Here is a 16,146-nt window from a genome sequence, read left to right on the forward strand (position 1 = left end):
TGAAAGCCAATAAATGAACATTATCCTTGAGAGTTTCCTTATTTAAGGCCAAGAGATTTTGGTCATCTTAGAGATGATCACCAACCACAAGTTTAGCGTCCAATGGAAGAAATAAACTTGGGAAATGGTCGAGAAATAGTTCAAAGATCATAAAAAAAATTCTTGATGGCCAACTAAGTGCAAAGAGACTTGTGAATTCTGAGATAATTACTATTTGGTATTGTTATATACATGAAACATGATGAATAAAAAAAAAAAAAAAACTAGGCATGAGAACATTTTTGTTTGGTAGAGAAAAAAATGTTGCTAAGTATGTTTATTTAGTCACTTTCATGTGTAGATGATATCCAAAATATGGCCTTAAATCATTTGATTTGTTTGTTTTATCTTTGAATTTATTTTGTTTGATTGAGTTGACGATGGATTAGATGTATTATAACGTTTGAAATGTGGTTTTCATGTCATAAATTATAACTTGATGATATTATATCATCTTGAAGATATCAACATGATTTTTTTTTTGGTTGAAATTTGAGGATGCAAGAGTCTGGCAATTCATGAGGTTTGAATTTTTTAGTGTAGAAAATGTGTGATGCTTTTATTTGGTCAATAATGTATGAAGTAGGTTGTGTAGCCACATTTTTGTTAAAGAGATTTTTGTTTTGTTTTATACAAGCAATTGATGTGTATGAAGAAATTCAGGAAAATTCATATGATGTGGAGAATAAGCTTGTAATTCATTCCCTACAAAATTTACTTGCAAATAAGAGTATAACATTTGTAAATAAAGAAGAATTGTTGCTCATTAGATTTCTTTTGTTACCTTGGAGAATGCATTGGTGGATTTGTTTATTTTATTGGCTAAATTAATGATAAATGGACCATTGGTTGATCAAAGATGTGAAACATATGTAAATATTAAAAATAGTGTTATGTGAATGTTGTTTCTCAGGAAAATTTTAAGGACTATGGTCACTACCTCTTTTGGGTCATGCTTGGGCAAAGGTATCGCATCCCTCACGGTAGCCCATGATCACTTAATCACAGAATTCTCTACCCTTGGCAGTGGAGTTTGTGCCTCCCTAAGTTTCGAACCCAAGACCTCCAAGACAGTTAACTATACTTCTATACTAGAGGTGTTCGAAATACAAAGAAAAATCATAAGTCTGAGGTGCAACAACGAGATAAGAAATCAAGTCCATGCTAGATATGAAAGAGGTTGAAGATATTATTTATTTGACATTTGGATGGTGTTTACAGTGGTGGTGTGCACAGTGGTGGTAGAAAAAGAAAAAAAAAAATCTAATGGATGAAGAAGAACTAAGACGTCGCAAGTAGTTACTCCTTGAAAATTCGTTCAGACACATTCACAAACACATTCAATACACGGGAGAAATTACACAACATTATAGCCACATACCTATACGTGGAGTATATTGAGTTAGATGAAAGAGAATGATGTAGTGAACTTGTCGGAAATCAACAGTCGTAAATGATTTTAGCCACATTATGTCCAATCTCTATGATATTGATTTTCTTTGACTTTAGCATACTCACTCGACTTTTATTTCCAATTTCTAGTTGTAAATGATTCACAATAGCTGTTGTTTATGGATAACGCTTCCCGAATGTATCATAACTAAAAACCAATTCAACATCCACATCGCTTGTTTTTTAAAAGTCAGATTTCACGACTTTGACACAATTTCTCAATTTTATGTGGTAACACAAAGCTCAACACTTAATTTTTTTTTTTGACGGTTTCTCAATTCGGATATACATGGAATATGATGATATTCCATTTTAGAGGGGGGGAAAAAAGTGATGGTACATTACACCAATTTATTTGGAATTATGCATATTTTATTTATTGCTATTTATAAACAGTTTTTGACTCTGCATGTTGGAATGGATTTGAAATGGGCACATTAATAAAAGGAAAGAATAATTTTTATCATTTTATAAATTATAAAAACCATCAATCTATATGATAATAACAAAATCGGACCGAGTCCAACTAAAACTAAGCAATTGGAATCAAGCACAAGACTTCATCTATCACCGAAGTTCCTATCCGAAATTAGGACTATCTATTGCAAATAATTCGATTCTAAGTCTGAGTAAATACTCACGACCCAAGCCGGCTTACAAAGTTGATTATATTATGATCAATTGCTTTCTTACTCATAAGTCGCAGCCGCAACGGAAAATCGTTAAGTAGAAAACCATAATTCGGCAACTAAACTTCAAATAAAAACAGGAACATTACACCTTTATAATCCTGTTACGAAACAAAATTCATTTTGCTTATCACACCACAGGAAGAAAAAAAGACACCTGGAAAAAGAATCAGACCTCGTACATCGGTGTGTGCATAGAGATGAGGGGGGACACAGCATCAAATACATGAGTAAAGGGTAGAAACCAAAGTAATGAAAATAGCAAATATGCGTTGGAATAATCCAAGTTTGAGAACATATATCACTCTATCTACCTAGATGAGACGAAATAATATTTGGAACAGAAATAAACTGAATAAGTCGCTATTATAAGAAAGTGCTCCAAGGCGATTATGAAATAATAAACTTGGTTGTCAGCCACATGCCAGATTAGAAGAAACCTTTGGTTCATATTACAAAACGGAATGGACAATCTAAATAAAGAGTCAGCGTCAACAATGAGAAATAAGGTAAAATTAACTTATCCCTAGTCCAACAAGTATTTGCTTTCTGAGTTTTGTAACACAAGAGATAAATTTGACACACTCATGAATGTTCAATCTTCTGAGAACATCTGAGAATGATTCAACATAATGCTCAAAAAAATATGTATTTTAAGCAAGAATGAACAGCAAAAGTTAATGCTTAAGCTTTATATCTTACCAGGCACCAGCTGACCAAATGTTTCGATTTTTTCAATAAAGCAACACAATATAATAAAAGCTCAACAAGAATTACACATCAAAAGAACATTGTATAAATTGCGATAATCGTTTTTACTATAAATAATAAGAAACAGTACACAAACCCATTTATTAACCAAACGAGGACAAAATATAGAAAATGTCATCAGCAGTTGCATATTCAGTCAAAAATCCTATAGTCATATGTTTCAGATCAAGTAGACCAAAAAAAATCACTTTTTAAACCCCCATGTTGCAAAATAATCTATAATCGGTATCTGACAAATGAAAGAATTGCAACCAAACAATAGGTACCTGCAATTGATAGAATTACAACTAAAATACATTTCATAAAAAGCTTCAATTCTTACCCTGAGAGAAGTTACATCGCTGGAATCATATGCCTCAGAGGGCCTAGTGATGTGGTGTAAGCACTGTCAACTCAGACAAAGATTCGGTTGTTATAGGGTTAAAACTGATAGATAAATATAATACACAAATGCAATTTATAATTTTTACTGAAATCTAAGTTTAGCTTTCCCTCCAAAATAAAATTAAGTTGCCGAAATTAATATGGAAACCATATTACCAGACTGGTCGAAAAAAGATCTCGTAACTGATTATTAAATGAAAAGGCCATAAAAAATATGCGGCATCCCCAGTAGTGAAGAATCGGCTTGATTCTCCATTTGACCTCATCTCCACAAAAAACCAAAGGATACTTCATTAAAAAAAAGCATCGGTTCAAACACTAGTATACTTTCTATCAAAAGGGAGCCCATCCCACTTACATCAGGTTATTAAATCGAACTAGGAGTCAACATTTGCTGACTACAAAAACTCTATGTATATCAGATAAGAAGATGCATATGGAACCCCGATGAATATATATAATAAATCGATAACACAAGATTGTATCAACACTACAAAAATTGGGAGTCAACAAAGCAACTAAAAGAAATTCAATTAATCACCAGCATCAAAACTAGGAATTTCACACGGCACAACCAATTGCTTTTAGGCTGATGGTTTTCCTGCATTATTCGTACCCCAATCTTCCTCTGCTTCATTTCCGTTAACAAGTACAGCACTATCTGTAGAGTCAGCATCCACCACAAAAGCCTCATCTTGACCCTCGTCATGCCCTTCCGCCTGTGCTTCACCTTGCTCGTCTTCCAATTCATCTCCATTCTGCTCGGCAACCTGGACAAAGTTGGAAAATAAATAACACCAACTCATGACTGTCAATAGCATAAGAGAATAGAAATCTTAAAAATGACGCAACACTTTTTCAGGTTCAAATCAGCACATCTAAAGAATGATAGCAACAATATACTCTCAAACAAACAAACAAAAAAAACCTTAAGCACATAAAATAGACCTAAACATCCCTTTCATTCAACAAGATGCATAATGGACAATTGACTCATTCAATATTAGAAACAAATTTTATTTTGTCAGTATCTATATTCTGTCAATGCTATAAACAAATGCCGGAAAATTTCTAAAGAGTGGATGCTCTTGTATATCTTTAGTTTTTTTGCAAAGTGCAAGAAGTACTGATTATTAAATTGAAAAATTATTTGGAACAAAGGAAATGCATTCCCCTATACCTCGTGATCCAAGTCTCCATTTTCCAGTGGTTCGTCTTCATCCATTTGCATATTTCTAAAAATTTCTACAAGACTTGCAGTTGATCTATCAGTGTGGTGCACATATTCGGCAGCTGAAGGATATGTACCCCTACATGGAAAACAAGTTGATGTTGCTCTTGAGCTCATCTTCAAACATTAACTCAAAGCTTGTCCCAAACCTCCGTATATCAGACAAAGTATAGAAAAGAGAAGAAAACTCCAAACTAGAAAAAATAAAGACAAATACTACATCCAACTTGGAGCAAATATAGACGAGCCTTATTACAATATTTCAAATTAACTAAGTTACAAAAGTGAATAAAAGCATGATCACAATATGTGGTTGGATTTCTTGCATGTACCATATAAACAGCTCGGTTGAATAGTGAGGTATGAGAAATTAATCTGCAAAATATAAACAGATACCGTGTTTCACCAGCTTTAGCTTCAACAGAAAGTGCAATCTGCCAATCTTCAAATAAATTTGGATATTCTTCAGGGTCAGCAAGAGATTCAGCAGCTTTCTGATTAATCTGAAAATTGCATTCAATTGTAGAATCAGATCAAACAACACAATCAATCATTAACCCACAGTCCATTCAACTTCAAATTCTCTTTCTTGGACATAGAGAGAGAATCCATGAATCATATTTGCTAACATAAACAACAACTGTTATAAATTTAAATAATAAAGTTTACATAAAATGACTGCAACCTTATTGAGGTCCTTTCTCCACAGCGCAACAATTTCTGACACCTTACTTGGGAGGTAAGAACGAGCCATCAATGCAGCTTCAGGTATCCGATTGCTGCAAACAATTTTTTATTCATATTAACCACGGTAACTAATAAATACAACCAGATACAATCAAAAGAGTTACCAGTCAACCAATAGCTGAAGGCATTCTTCCAATTTACCCAACATAAAGAGACAGAGGAATGCAACATTATTTTTCCCATGCTCTTTGGCAAGAGATGCAAGTTCAGTAATTCCGTCGGCATTTCCCAGAGAAGAATAGAGTAGCAACAAACCACTCAAATCATTTGCTTTCTTCAAACATTCCTCAGCCATCTCTAACTGCAATAACCAACAGAAGCATTTGAATTCAGCACCAAAATGGATTTTCAAGTGCACCTCATGAAATCAACAAAGCGAGAGGGGATAAGGAAAACGGCACATGCTCTTGTGCATGTATGTATCATTATGACATCATTTGGTCCACCTTCCCAGAAGAATATAACTCAGTGCAAATGAGTCAAATCAAGAAAAATAACATTCATGTTTTCATATTCGAGTTGAACTGCTCGAACCTGATGTTCATTGACTGAAAACTCAAATAAACTATTTTGCATATAAAGCATTACTTCAAACTTATGAAACATCGGCTTTAAAATTACTGAAGTGATGCATGTTAAGTTAGCGCAAAATGGAGGAGCATACCATTCCAGTAGACATAGCTAATTCACCCAGTTGCTTCCATTTAGATTCGCTCTGAGCTACTGCAGCAATTTCCTGCGCAGAAAATGTATGATCGAATCAAATAATTTTACGAAGTACAAAATATGAGAGAAAGATAATATCGTCATAATTCACAGACATAAAAACAAAATAAAGTCCTTCACCTTTGCAATTTCTAGTTTACCCAGCTGTACGGCTAACTCAAATCGGTAATCCGGATCAGTGGCAACTTCTAGGGCATCTTCTATCATTCCTCGGGATTCCAAGAAGCGAGCCACACTGGGCACAAAATCAATTGATATCCAGTATTAAGTCAAATTAACAACACTAGAATCACTAAATCAAAATCAGATAAGAAATGGCACAGGAGGTTAGGGATAAAAACAGCAAGGTAAGGAACAGTATTCTTCTTTCAAACACTGGATTTTGATTCGAAAGAAAAATGGCAAAGTAAAACAATCGAAGTGTCATAGCATCATGCAGAAGTAACGTGAAATTAATAATGTAATCAAATGAGCCATATCTGGGCAGAGCCTCCTGAGTCATTCAAAAATACTAGAGAAGCCATAATTGATCTTGATTAAGGTGTTAATGGTTTACCAATTATAAGAGACCTTGAGATTGTTACTTTTGTTCATGAATGCAAGTAGACCACAGATTGTTCTAGTTTTTGAAAGAATTGTCCATTAGATGGAGTAAATTGCAAAATTACACACAAAAGAAAGTGGGAACCAACATATCAAAACATCAACTTTTCATAAGATAATTTTAAACATAGCTGACTTCTTTAGTTTTCAGAATCAAATTGTTCCTGTTAATGACAGTGACATACAGAGGTTTTAATAAGTTACATAAGTCAGTCATGCACAAGGCTTGAAGATCCAGGAAACCATAGTCACAAAAGCGAAAGGTGGCAAACCTGTTATGATGTTCCTTTGGGATTGATGGTAAAACCTCGTTTGCCTTTTCCAGATCACCACGCATTACAAGAGTTTTATACTCAATCAAGCTGAGCAATAAAGTATATCCTATAACACTGCAAATAGATCAATAGATACAATTAGCAAAAACATTTTAGTTCTAATTCCACTCCCAATGTGAAAAAATGTGATCAACACACAATAATTATAGAACTTTGCTTGAGCAACTTACTTGAATTCTTTGTCGATGAGAAAAACGCGGCTCTGGTTCGCAAGATATCCAAGTAAGTACATTGGCCGGTCTAAATGAAACATTGTTGTCACCTAGAAAGACACAGATAATTATTGTTTTCTTACTCGAGGAAGAAAGAAACGAAATGTGTGATAATTAGTTTATTTGAAATATTACACCATACCTCACCACCTACACAATAATTGAGTCTCCAGGAAGAGTTGTTGTAAATAAAACAATCCCCAACCCAAAGTCCAGTCCTTACACGTTCATTAATTTCATAAAGAAGCTCAAAAGCATCTTCCACACCTTGTTCATCAGTGGATCTTCCACTATTCAGATGTGCAGAAACCACATCACGCTGCAAAACAAAAGGCAACTCGGGTTACTTAAACTTCACTAGAAAGATCCACCATGTAAATTCATAAGAATCAGAAGAAAAACAATAAAACTTTTACATTAAACTTAAGTATGTAGAATGATGTGTCACTCGCAATAGCCACCATATCCCCGCTGTCAGCCCAGTAAAGATTCTGGATTACATAACCAAGAGACAAATAATTTAACTTTCATAATCAACATTGCCACCATAGAAACATAGACAAACTATATCTCAAGCAATGACTTTCTTACTTTGACATTCACGTCAATTCGTCGTATCAACCTGCATTCAGCCCAATCGTAGAAACAAATAAAATCATTTGAACACATTGCCAATAAAGTTCCTCCATATATGTGCTCAGCGGAAAATGTAGGACGGATGCTTTTCTTCTCCTGAAAAATGTGATTCTACTGTTACAAAAGTGGAAAAACCATATAATTTCCGACCAGGCTACTGTTTAGAATTTTAAACTCGAAATGAGAGAAGGGGGAGCCAAATAGCAATCATAATTTATATTTACATCTTGCTTCAATGAGGAATAATGAAAAGGAAGAAAGAAGAAGAAAAACCTGGAAATTTTTACTGAAGATCTTAATTTTTGATGTACTTTCTCTCACAGTGTATTCTCCTTCGGTTGACCACACAATTTCCAATGCAGAGCCAAATGACCTGTTTCTCCAAGCCAAAGCTGTGTAAATAATGTATTCGCCATCTCCACAAACAACAACAAACCTCCCATTGGGGTTATGCTTTAAGCTCTGCGTACAAGAAAAATTTCAATTAATATTCTGAAACAAGGAGTTCTGACTAAATGTTACAGCTGAAAGGAATTCGATATTTGAAACATTGGCATCAAGAAGATAACAAAGAGATTTTTTAAAACTCCTCTTCCACCCCCAATCATTAAAAGAAATTAACTTAGGCAATTTTCTCTGAAACAATCTTCTAAAAAGGAAATAGGATTATCGCCCAGCTTTGTTGCTGGACAAAATGACTGTATCATTTCAAGTACTTTTAGAGCACATAAAACAAACATAGAACTAAAACAACCAAATAAAAATTTAAAAGTAAATGAGTAAAACAGTAAATTTTCTTTGGAATAACATTCACAAAGACATAAATGTGGCTCTATAGAGAATGTATCAAGATCTGAATCCCACATAATGTAATCACACTTACAAAGCTCAAGACAACCTACAGCTTTCACAAATCAAGGAATAATCACCTGTGGGTAGATGTCACAAGTACCCAATTCCTTAACAGCCAATGGAAATCTTTCTCCATCAGCAACCTGTGAAAAACACCAAATAATTTGAGAACGTCAATTTGATTGAAAACTGGTTTGTTAAATTCCAGCAAAAGAATTACCTCGTAATCAGCTCCAACACTTTTAATATTGACCGTCTGAATCTCGTTATGCTTAGCCCAGATGACTTTTCCACTATTGTCCATACTAGCAACTGGTACTTCCCGACCGAGCTTTACCATAATGGATCCTTCATCATAGCCAATAACAACCCTGCATTCATCAAAAAAATATATATCCTCAAAATAAAATAAAAATCAAAACACACACCAAAAGGATTTAACCTCTACAGCGTAATATGCTATGAAAAACAAACAAGAATTTTAGAATAGGATTCTTTACCTTAAGTTCCGAAAATGAGTTGTAGCCTTATCACTACTTCTTTCAGAAACAAGTTTTATATTGAAACTAACATGTTTGAACAAGATGTACATAAAGGACTTTCCGTCACATATAACCAGTTAATCAATAAGGCCAATACTGCCAGTATCAGTGATCAACTTTCAGATTCATCAAAAAAGACACAGAAGCTCAATAGATTAACAGCACAAAAACTTACCGTCTTGAACCTTTCATGTAGCCAATTGCCCAAACCCTCTCGAGACCATAATTCAATGTGTTCTCAAGTCTGCAAGATGACAAATATCATGATAATGATTTGGCAACCTTTGGAAATGACTTTCCACAGAAGGAAGGCTAAAAAGAAATAGAGGTAGGCATATTTCAACTTAAGTATAGAGCCATCTTGTAGCAAAGAATTACCTATACGTGGTAGCATGCCATATACGAACTGTACCATCCTCAGAACCAGTTATTATAATCGGAAGTTCAGGGTGGAAACAAACCGCAGAAACATTGTGTGTGTGACCCTCTAATGTCTGGACACAGCTTTTTGTCTGATAATCCCAAACCTGTTCAACATAAATTACATACGATTTCATATTTTTGTTCTTAAAACCTGAATATACAAGAAGATGAAAGGAAACTATGTACAAACCTTAGCAGTGTGATCATCAGAACCAGTGATTAGATAAGGTTTATCCCCGCCAGTAAAATAATCTACACAATTGACTCCTTTTAGATGGGCATCAAGAGTAAAATTTGGGTCTGGGGATCCAAGATTCCAGATCTACAAAAATAAATATTATTGGCTAATGTAATGATGTCAAGGTAAAGAAAAATTTGGAGTTCACCGATAATGTAGTCAGCTTGTACCTTAATTGTGCGATCAAGGGATGCACTTGCAAAAGTGTTGGTATCCTTCGGATTGAATGTTACTTGCATAACATAATGGGAATGACCCTCGAATATTTGAGTGCATACCCACCCCTTTTCCCAGTCCCAGAGTTTTATGAGCATGTCATCAGAGGATGAAAGCACATACGGAAGAGTGGGATGAACAGCCACACATCTAATATAATCAGTATGAGCTTCAAATACTTTGACTTTATCCATTGTATTGTAATTGTACACACGAACGAACATGTCATCAGCACCAGCAACAACCCACTGTTTACGTGCTATGAACTTTGCAGACCTAACTGTCAGATTAAACGGTAGGATATAGCATGAGAAAATGCTCCTCTTGTTACAATAAAAAAATGTTATTCAAGCGTAAAAAATAAATAACTTTATATTTTGATCATGCACCTGGTAGTTCCGTAACCTCAAAAGACTTAACCATTGTCTGCAACACAAAAAATAACAATTTAAAAAGTCACTTAGGGTTTAAACCCCCTCAAAAGAGAGAGAGCAGCAAAACTTGAAAAAATTTAAGTTGGTAACAAAGGGTCCTAATTCACACGGTCATCACATTGATACAAACTAAAGATACAAATAATGTTGCTTCTCCATTAACGTCCTTACAAAACTTCCCTCCAAACTTGTAGATTACGTAAACTAAAGAGCTAATATCCGTCATCATTACAGACAACACAAATATAAAAATAGAAGAAACAAGGAAAGAGTTGGACATTGAAACGATGTGAAAGAAACTAACAATTTTTTATATCTACGCTTCAATTACATTTTCATCACCGTATAGCATCAGAAGGTCATGATTGGGCAAATTTTCAAAGATTTCAAACAATAAGCCATGCTAAATTGAGAAAGTACATGGAAAATACAAAACATCCTTGCAACTTATGAGCAACTGATATTCATGAATGACAGCATACAAAAACAATGTCAACTACAATTTCCACACCTGGGTCTGATAGTTCCAAATGCAAACAGTCCCTGAATACAGACTTGCCAACATCCTGTGAGGGAACAAACATTACAGAATCATTAAAACCATTAAATTTGGTCAATAGAGAATCATAAAGAATAAGAGAAAACACAAATGTAACCCATTTTCCTATTTATAGTTTTCCAGTAAACTGACATTTCAAACATGCTCAAACATCTAAACCAAAAAGCATAAAAAGCCTCTAAAAGACGCTGTAGTGAGATGTCAATGAAGTAGTAGGATGTCGAAACATTAAATTTTAAGAGACGATTAATCAATGGGAAAAAAAACAAGCAAGAATCATTTATCCATTAGTAAAATAAAATGTCAGGGGCAGCAACTAAGGAATCCGAAAAGAATTCTTGATTGATCGCACAAGAAGCAGCATACCATGGTTCCGACGGGTGCAGATCCACACATTTCACTCTTTCTGATCTTTGAGCAAGTTTCCTCTGGTGGACAGATTTCAAGTCAGCATCAAAACAAATTCTCCACTCACAAGCACGCACATATTACAGCGTATTTAAAAACACTAGCCCCCAATTTAAATGCTTCCCAGTACCTTGATTTCTAGTCTGAGAGGCTGCAGCGGCACCGACATCAAAGTTCATCACATGGAACAACGATCCCACATTAGGTCAGATCTCAGAAAACAAATCAGCATAAAATCCAAACAGATTACGCATCTTCCGCAGGAATTGAGAAAAAAAATACATCATAATCCCCACCTCGCCCATAAATTGTGGTTTAAAACAAGCAAAAAATTCCGATACCAGATCTAAAAATCACGGAATCACATAAAACATAAAAAAATCATAATAACTCGCCATTGCTACGGATTGAGTGATGCAAGTGGGAAACCCTGGAGATCCGAGTGTAGCAAGATCGACGAGTGACTCAGTGTACGAAGAAACACGAACTCGGGAGCGAAGTAACTGTGAATATAATATATAGAGAGATTGAGGAAATAGTATCCTAATATCAGAAAATACCGAAGGCGGATGAAATTTATGTATATGCTTTGCAATGAAGCAAAACTGGGTGTCCCTGAGAAAGGATGCGTAATCTGATGCAGCTTTAGCCGTCGATGGATTTGACCTGCTAGAATAGACGGTCTGGATTTCGATTGGTGTGTCATTTATCAATTTCTGATCTGAAAATTCTTTACAATAATCCGAAATAAAATGAATTATTATGAACCAAATGTATATAAATTGAATGATAATATGTATATATACATACACACATGCATGAAAAAATATTTCATTGTATGTATAAACTACGAGTAGGTCTTTTGTGAGATGATCGTACGAATCTATTTTCATGAGACGAGTCAATCTAATACATATTGAAAATAAAAAATAATACTTTTAGTATAAAATGTAAAAAAATTTCATGAATCCGGTCGGGGTAGAGAATCATTTAACAAAATTGATTCTTGAGAAGGTTTCACAGATGTGCTGTGAAACATGTGCGCGGGAGAGGAGAGAAGCCGCATGAGAATTGAAGATTTACATTGAAGAGATCAAGTGCTCAAGCCAAGGCATATCGTTGTGTTGTCGTGAAGTGTTGAAGACAAACAGACATACACAATCACAATGCAGATTAGTGTGTTATCATCTAAAAGATTTTTGGCTTTATAAAAGCTGCATCCTTAGTTTTTGTTATTTAGTTTGATGAGTGTTTTGGAATCACTTTGCCCTCTGACTTAGGAGTTAGATTTTATTTTATTCACTAGTATTGTTTTTGTGTAAACTAAAAGTATTTTCTAGTGAATATTTTGCTCTGAGATATCGTACAAGTGTATTCACTTGTGCATAAATGTATGTTATTTTATTTACGTGATGTTTAGTGTGTCCAAATATTTCGTTGGTGTTACAACACCGCTCACAATACTAACTCTGAAACATACAGTCACTTTATTACACGATACTTTTATGTCATACAACCACTCTTTACAATTGATATCAAAGCAGACACTTGACGATACTACGTGAGGTTTTGGTTATTTTTATTTGATAAGAAATAGTACTAAGGACGTGTCGCTTGTCAACATGGCACTATGACCACCAATTCTAGATGGATCCATTTATGCACTTTGAAAAATCAAGATGAGGGTTTACATCAAATCTGTTGAGGAAAGGGCATGACAACATGTAGAGCCCAAAATCAATACACGTAAACACATGCCTTTATTAAATTATTGAATTATTTATTTAAATTTTAAAATGATTTTTAACGATTTATGATTTATGATTTGCATTATTTTAAATTATTACATGTTTATTTGATGTACGTTAAACGTTTTTTTAATTTTATGTTTCAGGATAATATTCGATTCGAGATCTGGAAAAGAGACCGGTGACGATTTAGGCGATTTATGAAAATGTGGTATGTTATTTAAAGTAAAGATCTTACCGCCCGAGCGCCAGGCCTTTTGGACGGGCGCGCTCGAGCGGTAAGATATTACCGCCCGAGCGCCGGGCATTCTGGAAATTTTAAAAAAAATTGTTTTAGCATGTGCAATAGTCGTCCAAGCGGGATCCAACGAAACCCTCAATTCTATATAAGTATGTTCGACGTGCAAAATAAAATGTTTTATGTTTCTGAGGTATGCGATATGTCTTGTGACCAATTATGAACGGGTTTGGAAGCCGGAGAACGTGTCCGAGGACTTCTCCACCCGGCAAAGCATGATCGGGTTATGATCAAGATTGGGAAGTGGAAAAGCATGACCAAGACAAATCCACCCGGTAAAGCATGATCGGGGATCTTATGTATGTGGTAGTGGACATCCCAGCCAGCCCAGTACTGTGGTTTAGTCTGATCAGGCGCACTATGTTATGGATCACTTGCTTTGAAACATATCTCTACACTAAATGATGATGATTATGCATGTTTAAGAATGTACGATACAAGCACGTTTATGAAATGATGGCACGTCTATGCTTATGTGAGTATGTTTATTTAAGTATGTTCAGAGTTTAAGTATGTATGGGTTACTTTAAAATGCATGTGATTTTATTACGTATTACTTGATATTCTCAGTTTATACATACTGAGTCTTTATACTCACTAGACTTGATCGATGCAGGTGATGACGAGTTTGAAGAGACGAGAGGCGGAGACTAGTGAGATGGCTCGGACTAGGCGGAGGACTAACCCAAGGACCGCTTAATTTTTAAGGATTTTTATGCATGATCGAACTCATTTACTTTGATTTTAGCGAATTATTTTATATTATTTTAAACAAGTACTTGTTGCAAGTTCGTTTACATTTCAAATATTTGATCAAGCACTTTATTTACAAGTGTAATTTGAGAGATTGTTAATTATTTATGAAAAATTTTTATTTTCCGCAAATTTTAAGTAGTTTAAAAGTACGATACGTTACACAACATGTTATAGATGGTTGGACTAAACCAAAGACTATTGATGATGTGGGGCCCCAGGTCCGATATCTTATACTAATAATTATAATTGTAACAAACCAAATGATCGAGTAAAATACATAATTTGTGGTTCACAAATCCACAGAAACATCGTCAAAATAATTTAATTGTCTCAAATGTTTGAAATATAATTTTCAACATGCCAAAATAAAGAAATCTCAACATCATAAAATAGCTCCTAAGACCCGAGAATCCCACTCTAACTCGTATCTCCTCGCCTTAAGCTGGACTCTGGCATCCCAAGCCTAGCCTCACCTACCGTCAAGCACATGAAAACAAGAGGTACCGGACATGCCGGTGAATATAAACCCAGTATGATACAATCAATAACATATGAGAATTAAAGTGACAAATATTTCATATTAAATTCATAAAGATGCAATATAATGCAATGCATGATCAGAAGCTGTGAGCTATCAATATATCTCAACATCAAGTGAATCATCTGGTCATAGGGTACCCAAGGAAAGAGAATCCCCCAGCAACATCCACCGACTCATCCGCTCGAGGTAGGGTGCTGTGTTCTACAATCCCAGGACTATGGTGCGCATATAGAGAGTGTTCAGGTCATAGCAGCGACCTCCGCATACACTATGCCAATTCAACTATAGCCCCATACGTCCAACAAATCAATAAATCCAGGCGACCTCCGCCATATCAAATCTGAATCAATAAGTGGCTCAATATGCAATGTAATGATGCAAATCAATATCATCATTTTGATATTATAATAAATTCATCTCAAGGCCACAATCATCATCAAATCACAAGTAATTCATCGAGCCATAGAATTTTCAATTTAAAATAAAAATGATACTTCTACCTCGTATGTTTCTGACCATAACATACCTTTCAAATATTACCAAAAGAAGATCGAAATGTGTAGGTGAGAAGTCTTGAACCTTCGAAGTCTACTATAACTCAAGAACTCGGATCATTTATCAAAACAGAGCAATTTCTGAACAAAATTCATAATTAATTCAATAATGCTTCGAATCAAGATCCGCAATTTTGATATTCAAGAAAACTCAAATACCAACAAATGTGTGAAGAAGGAATCCATATCATTTCTTAACCGTAATATGACATAAAAACATTCATTCAATCATTTTGTCAAACACGTGACGTGCGTGCTAAAGAGTTAGCTCCTCTACAATTCCATTTCTTTTCCAAAATATCAATACATACAATACCATCAATCATTATATTAACAACTTTACCTCAACACTCAAACCAAACAACCCATTGTTTTCCCTTCAATCACTAACCCAAGGAAATAAGCTTTCTTACCTTGCATCTAAACTCTTGAGGAGAAGAACTTCTAATCTCCAAGCAAAGATTAAGGCATCAATAAAAGATTAATGTCTTGGAAGAAATTAGATTGAAGGAGAAATGAGGAACCCTAGCTCTAAACCGACGGAGAGAATTGAGGATGAGAAGAAATGATACAAAAATCATTCCCCAATCTATTATATATCATCCAAACCTCAAAACACGTTTTTAACTCAGAATTTGCGAAAGTGGTAAACTAGAAAGTTGTAGCCCTATGTCTTGGCTTGCATCTCCAATTGGCCTCATGTCATTTGGAGGTCTGAAAAAGTTATGCTCAATCTTCCAACATGTGTCATT

At 34.8% G+C, this 16,146-nt stretch overlaps 1 protein-coding gene across 2 annotated transcripts; it reads right to left on the reverse strand.

The window, feature by feature from the left end:
- Positions 1-2,592: 2,592 nt before the first annotated feature.
- Positions 2,593-12,108, reverse strand: LOC140956913 (coatomer subunit beta'-2-like). Of its 2 annotated transcripts, XM_073413853.1 has the most exons (25): positions 11,893-12,108; positions 11,628-11,648; positions 11,456-11,517; positions 11,042-11,096; positions 10,486-10,522; positions 10,051-10,376; positions 9,833-9,964; positions 9,598-9,746; positions 9,395-9,463; positions 8,898-9,048; positions 8,755-8,820; positions 8,099-8,287; positions 7,781-7,921; positions 7,606-7,680; positions 7,332-7,508; positions 7,148-7,239; positions 6,915-7,031; positions 6,160-6,274; positions 5,978-6,049; positions 5,418-5,614; positions 5,252-5,345; positions 4,963-5,069; positions 4,516-4,645; positions 3,877-4,105; positions 2,593-3,336 (listed from the first exon to the last, which is right to left on the reverse strand). In XM_073413853.1, the coding sequence occupies exons 1-24, from the start codon at positions 11,893-11,895 to the stop codon at positions 3,920-3,922; spliced, it is 2,763 nt and encodes a 920-aa protein (XP_073269954.1). In that variant the 5' UTR covers positions 11,896-12,108; the 3' UTR covers positions 2,593-3,336; positions 3,877-3,919. The 2 variants fall into 2 exon arrangements, with proteins under 2 accessions (XP_073269954.1, XP_073269952.1); XM_073413851.1 differs by lacking the exon at positions 2,593-3,336 and having other exon boundaries at positions 3,771-4,105; positions 11,893-12,107.
- Positions 12,109-16,146: the final 4,038 nt, after the last annotated feature.

This window comes from Primulina huaijiensis, chromosome 14, assembly GCF_012295235.1.
Source record: "Primulina huaijiensis isolate GDHJ02 chromosome 14, ASM1229523v2, whole genome shotgun sequence".
In the NCBI taxonomy this organism is placed as follows: Eukaryota; Viridiplantae; Streptophyta; class Magnoliopsida; order Lamiales; family Gesneriaceae; genus Primulina; species Primulina huaijiensis.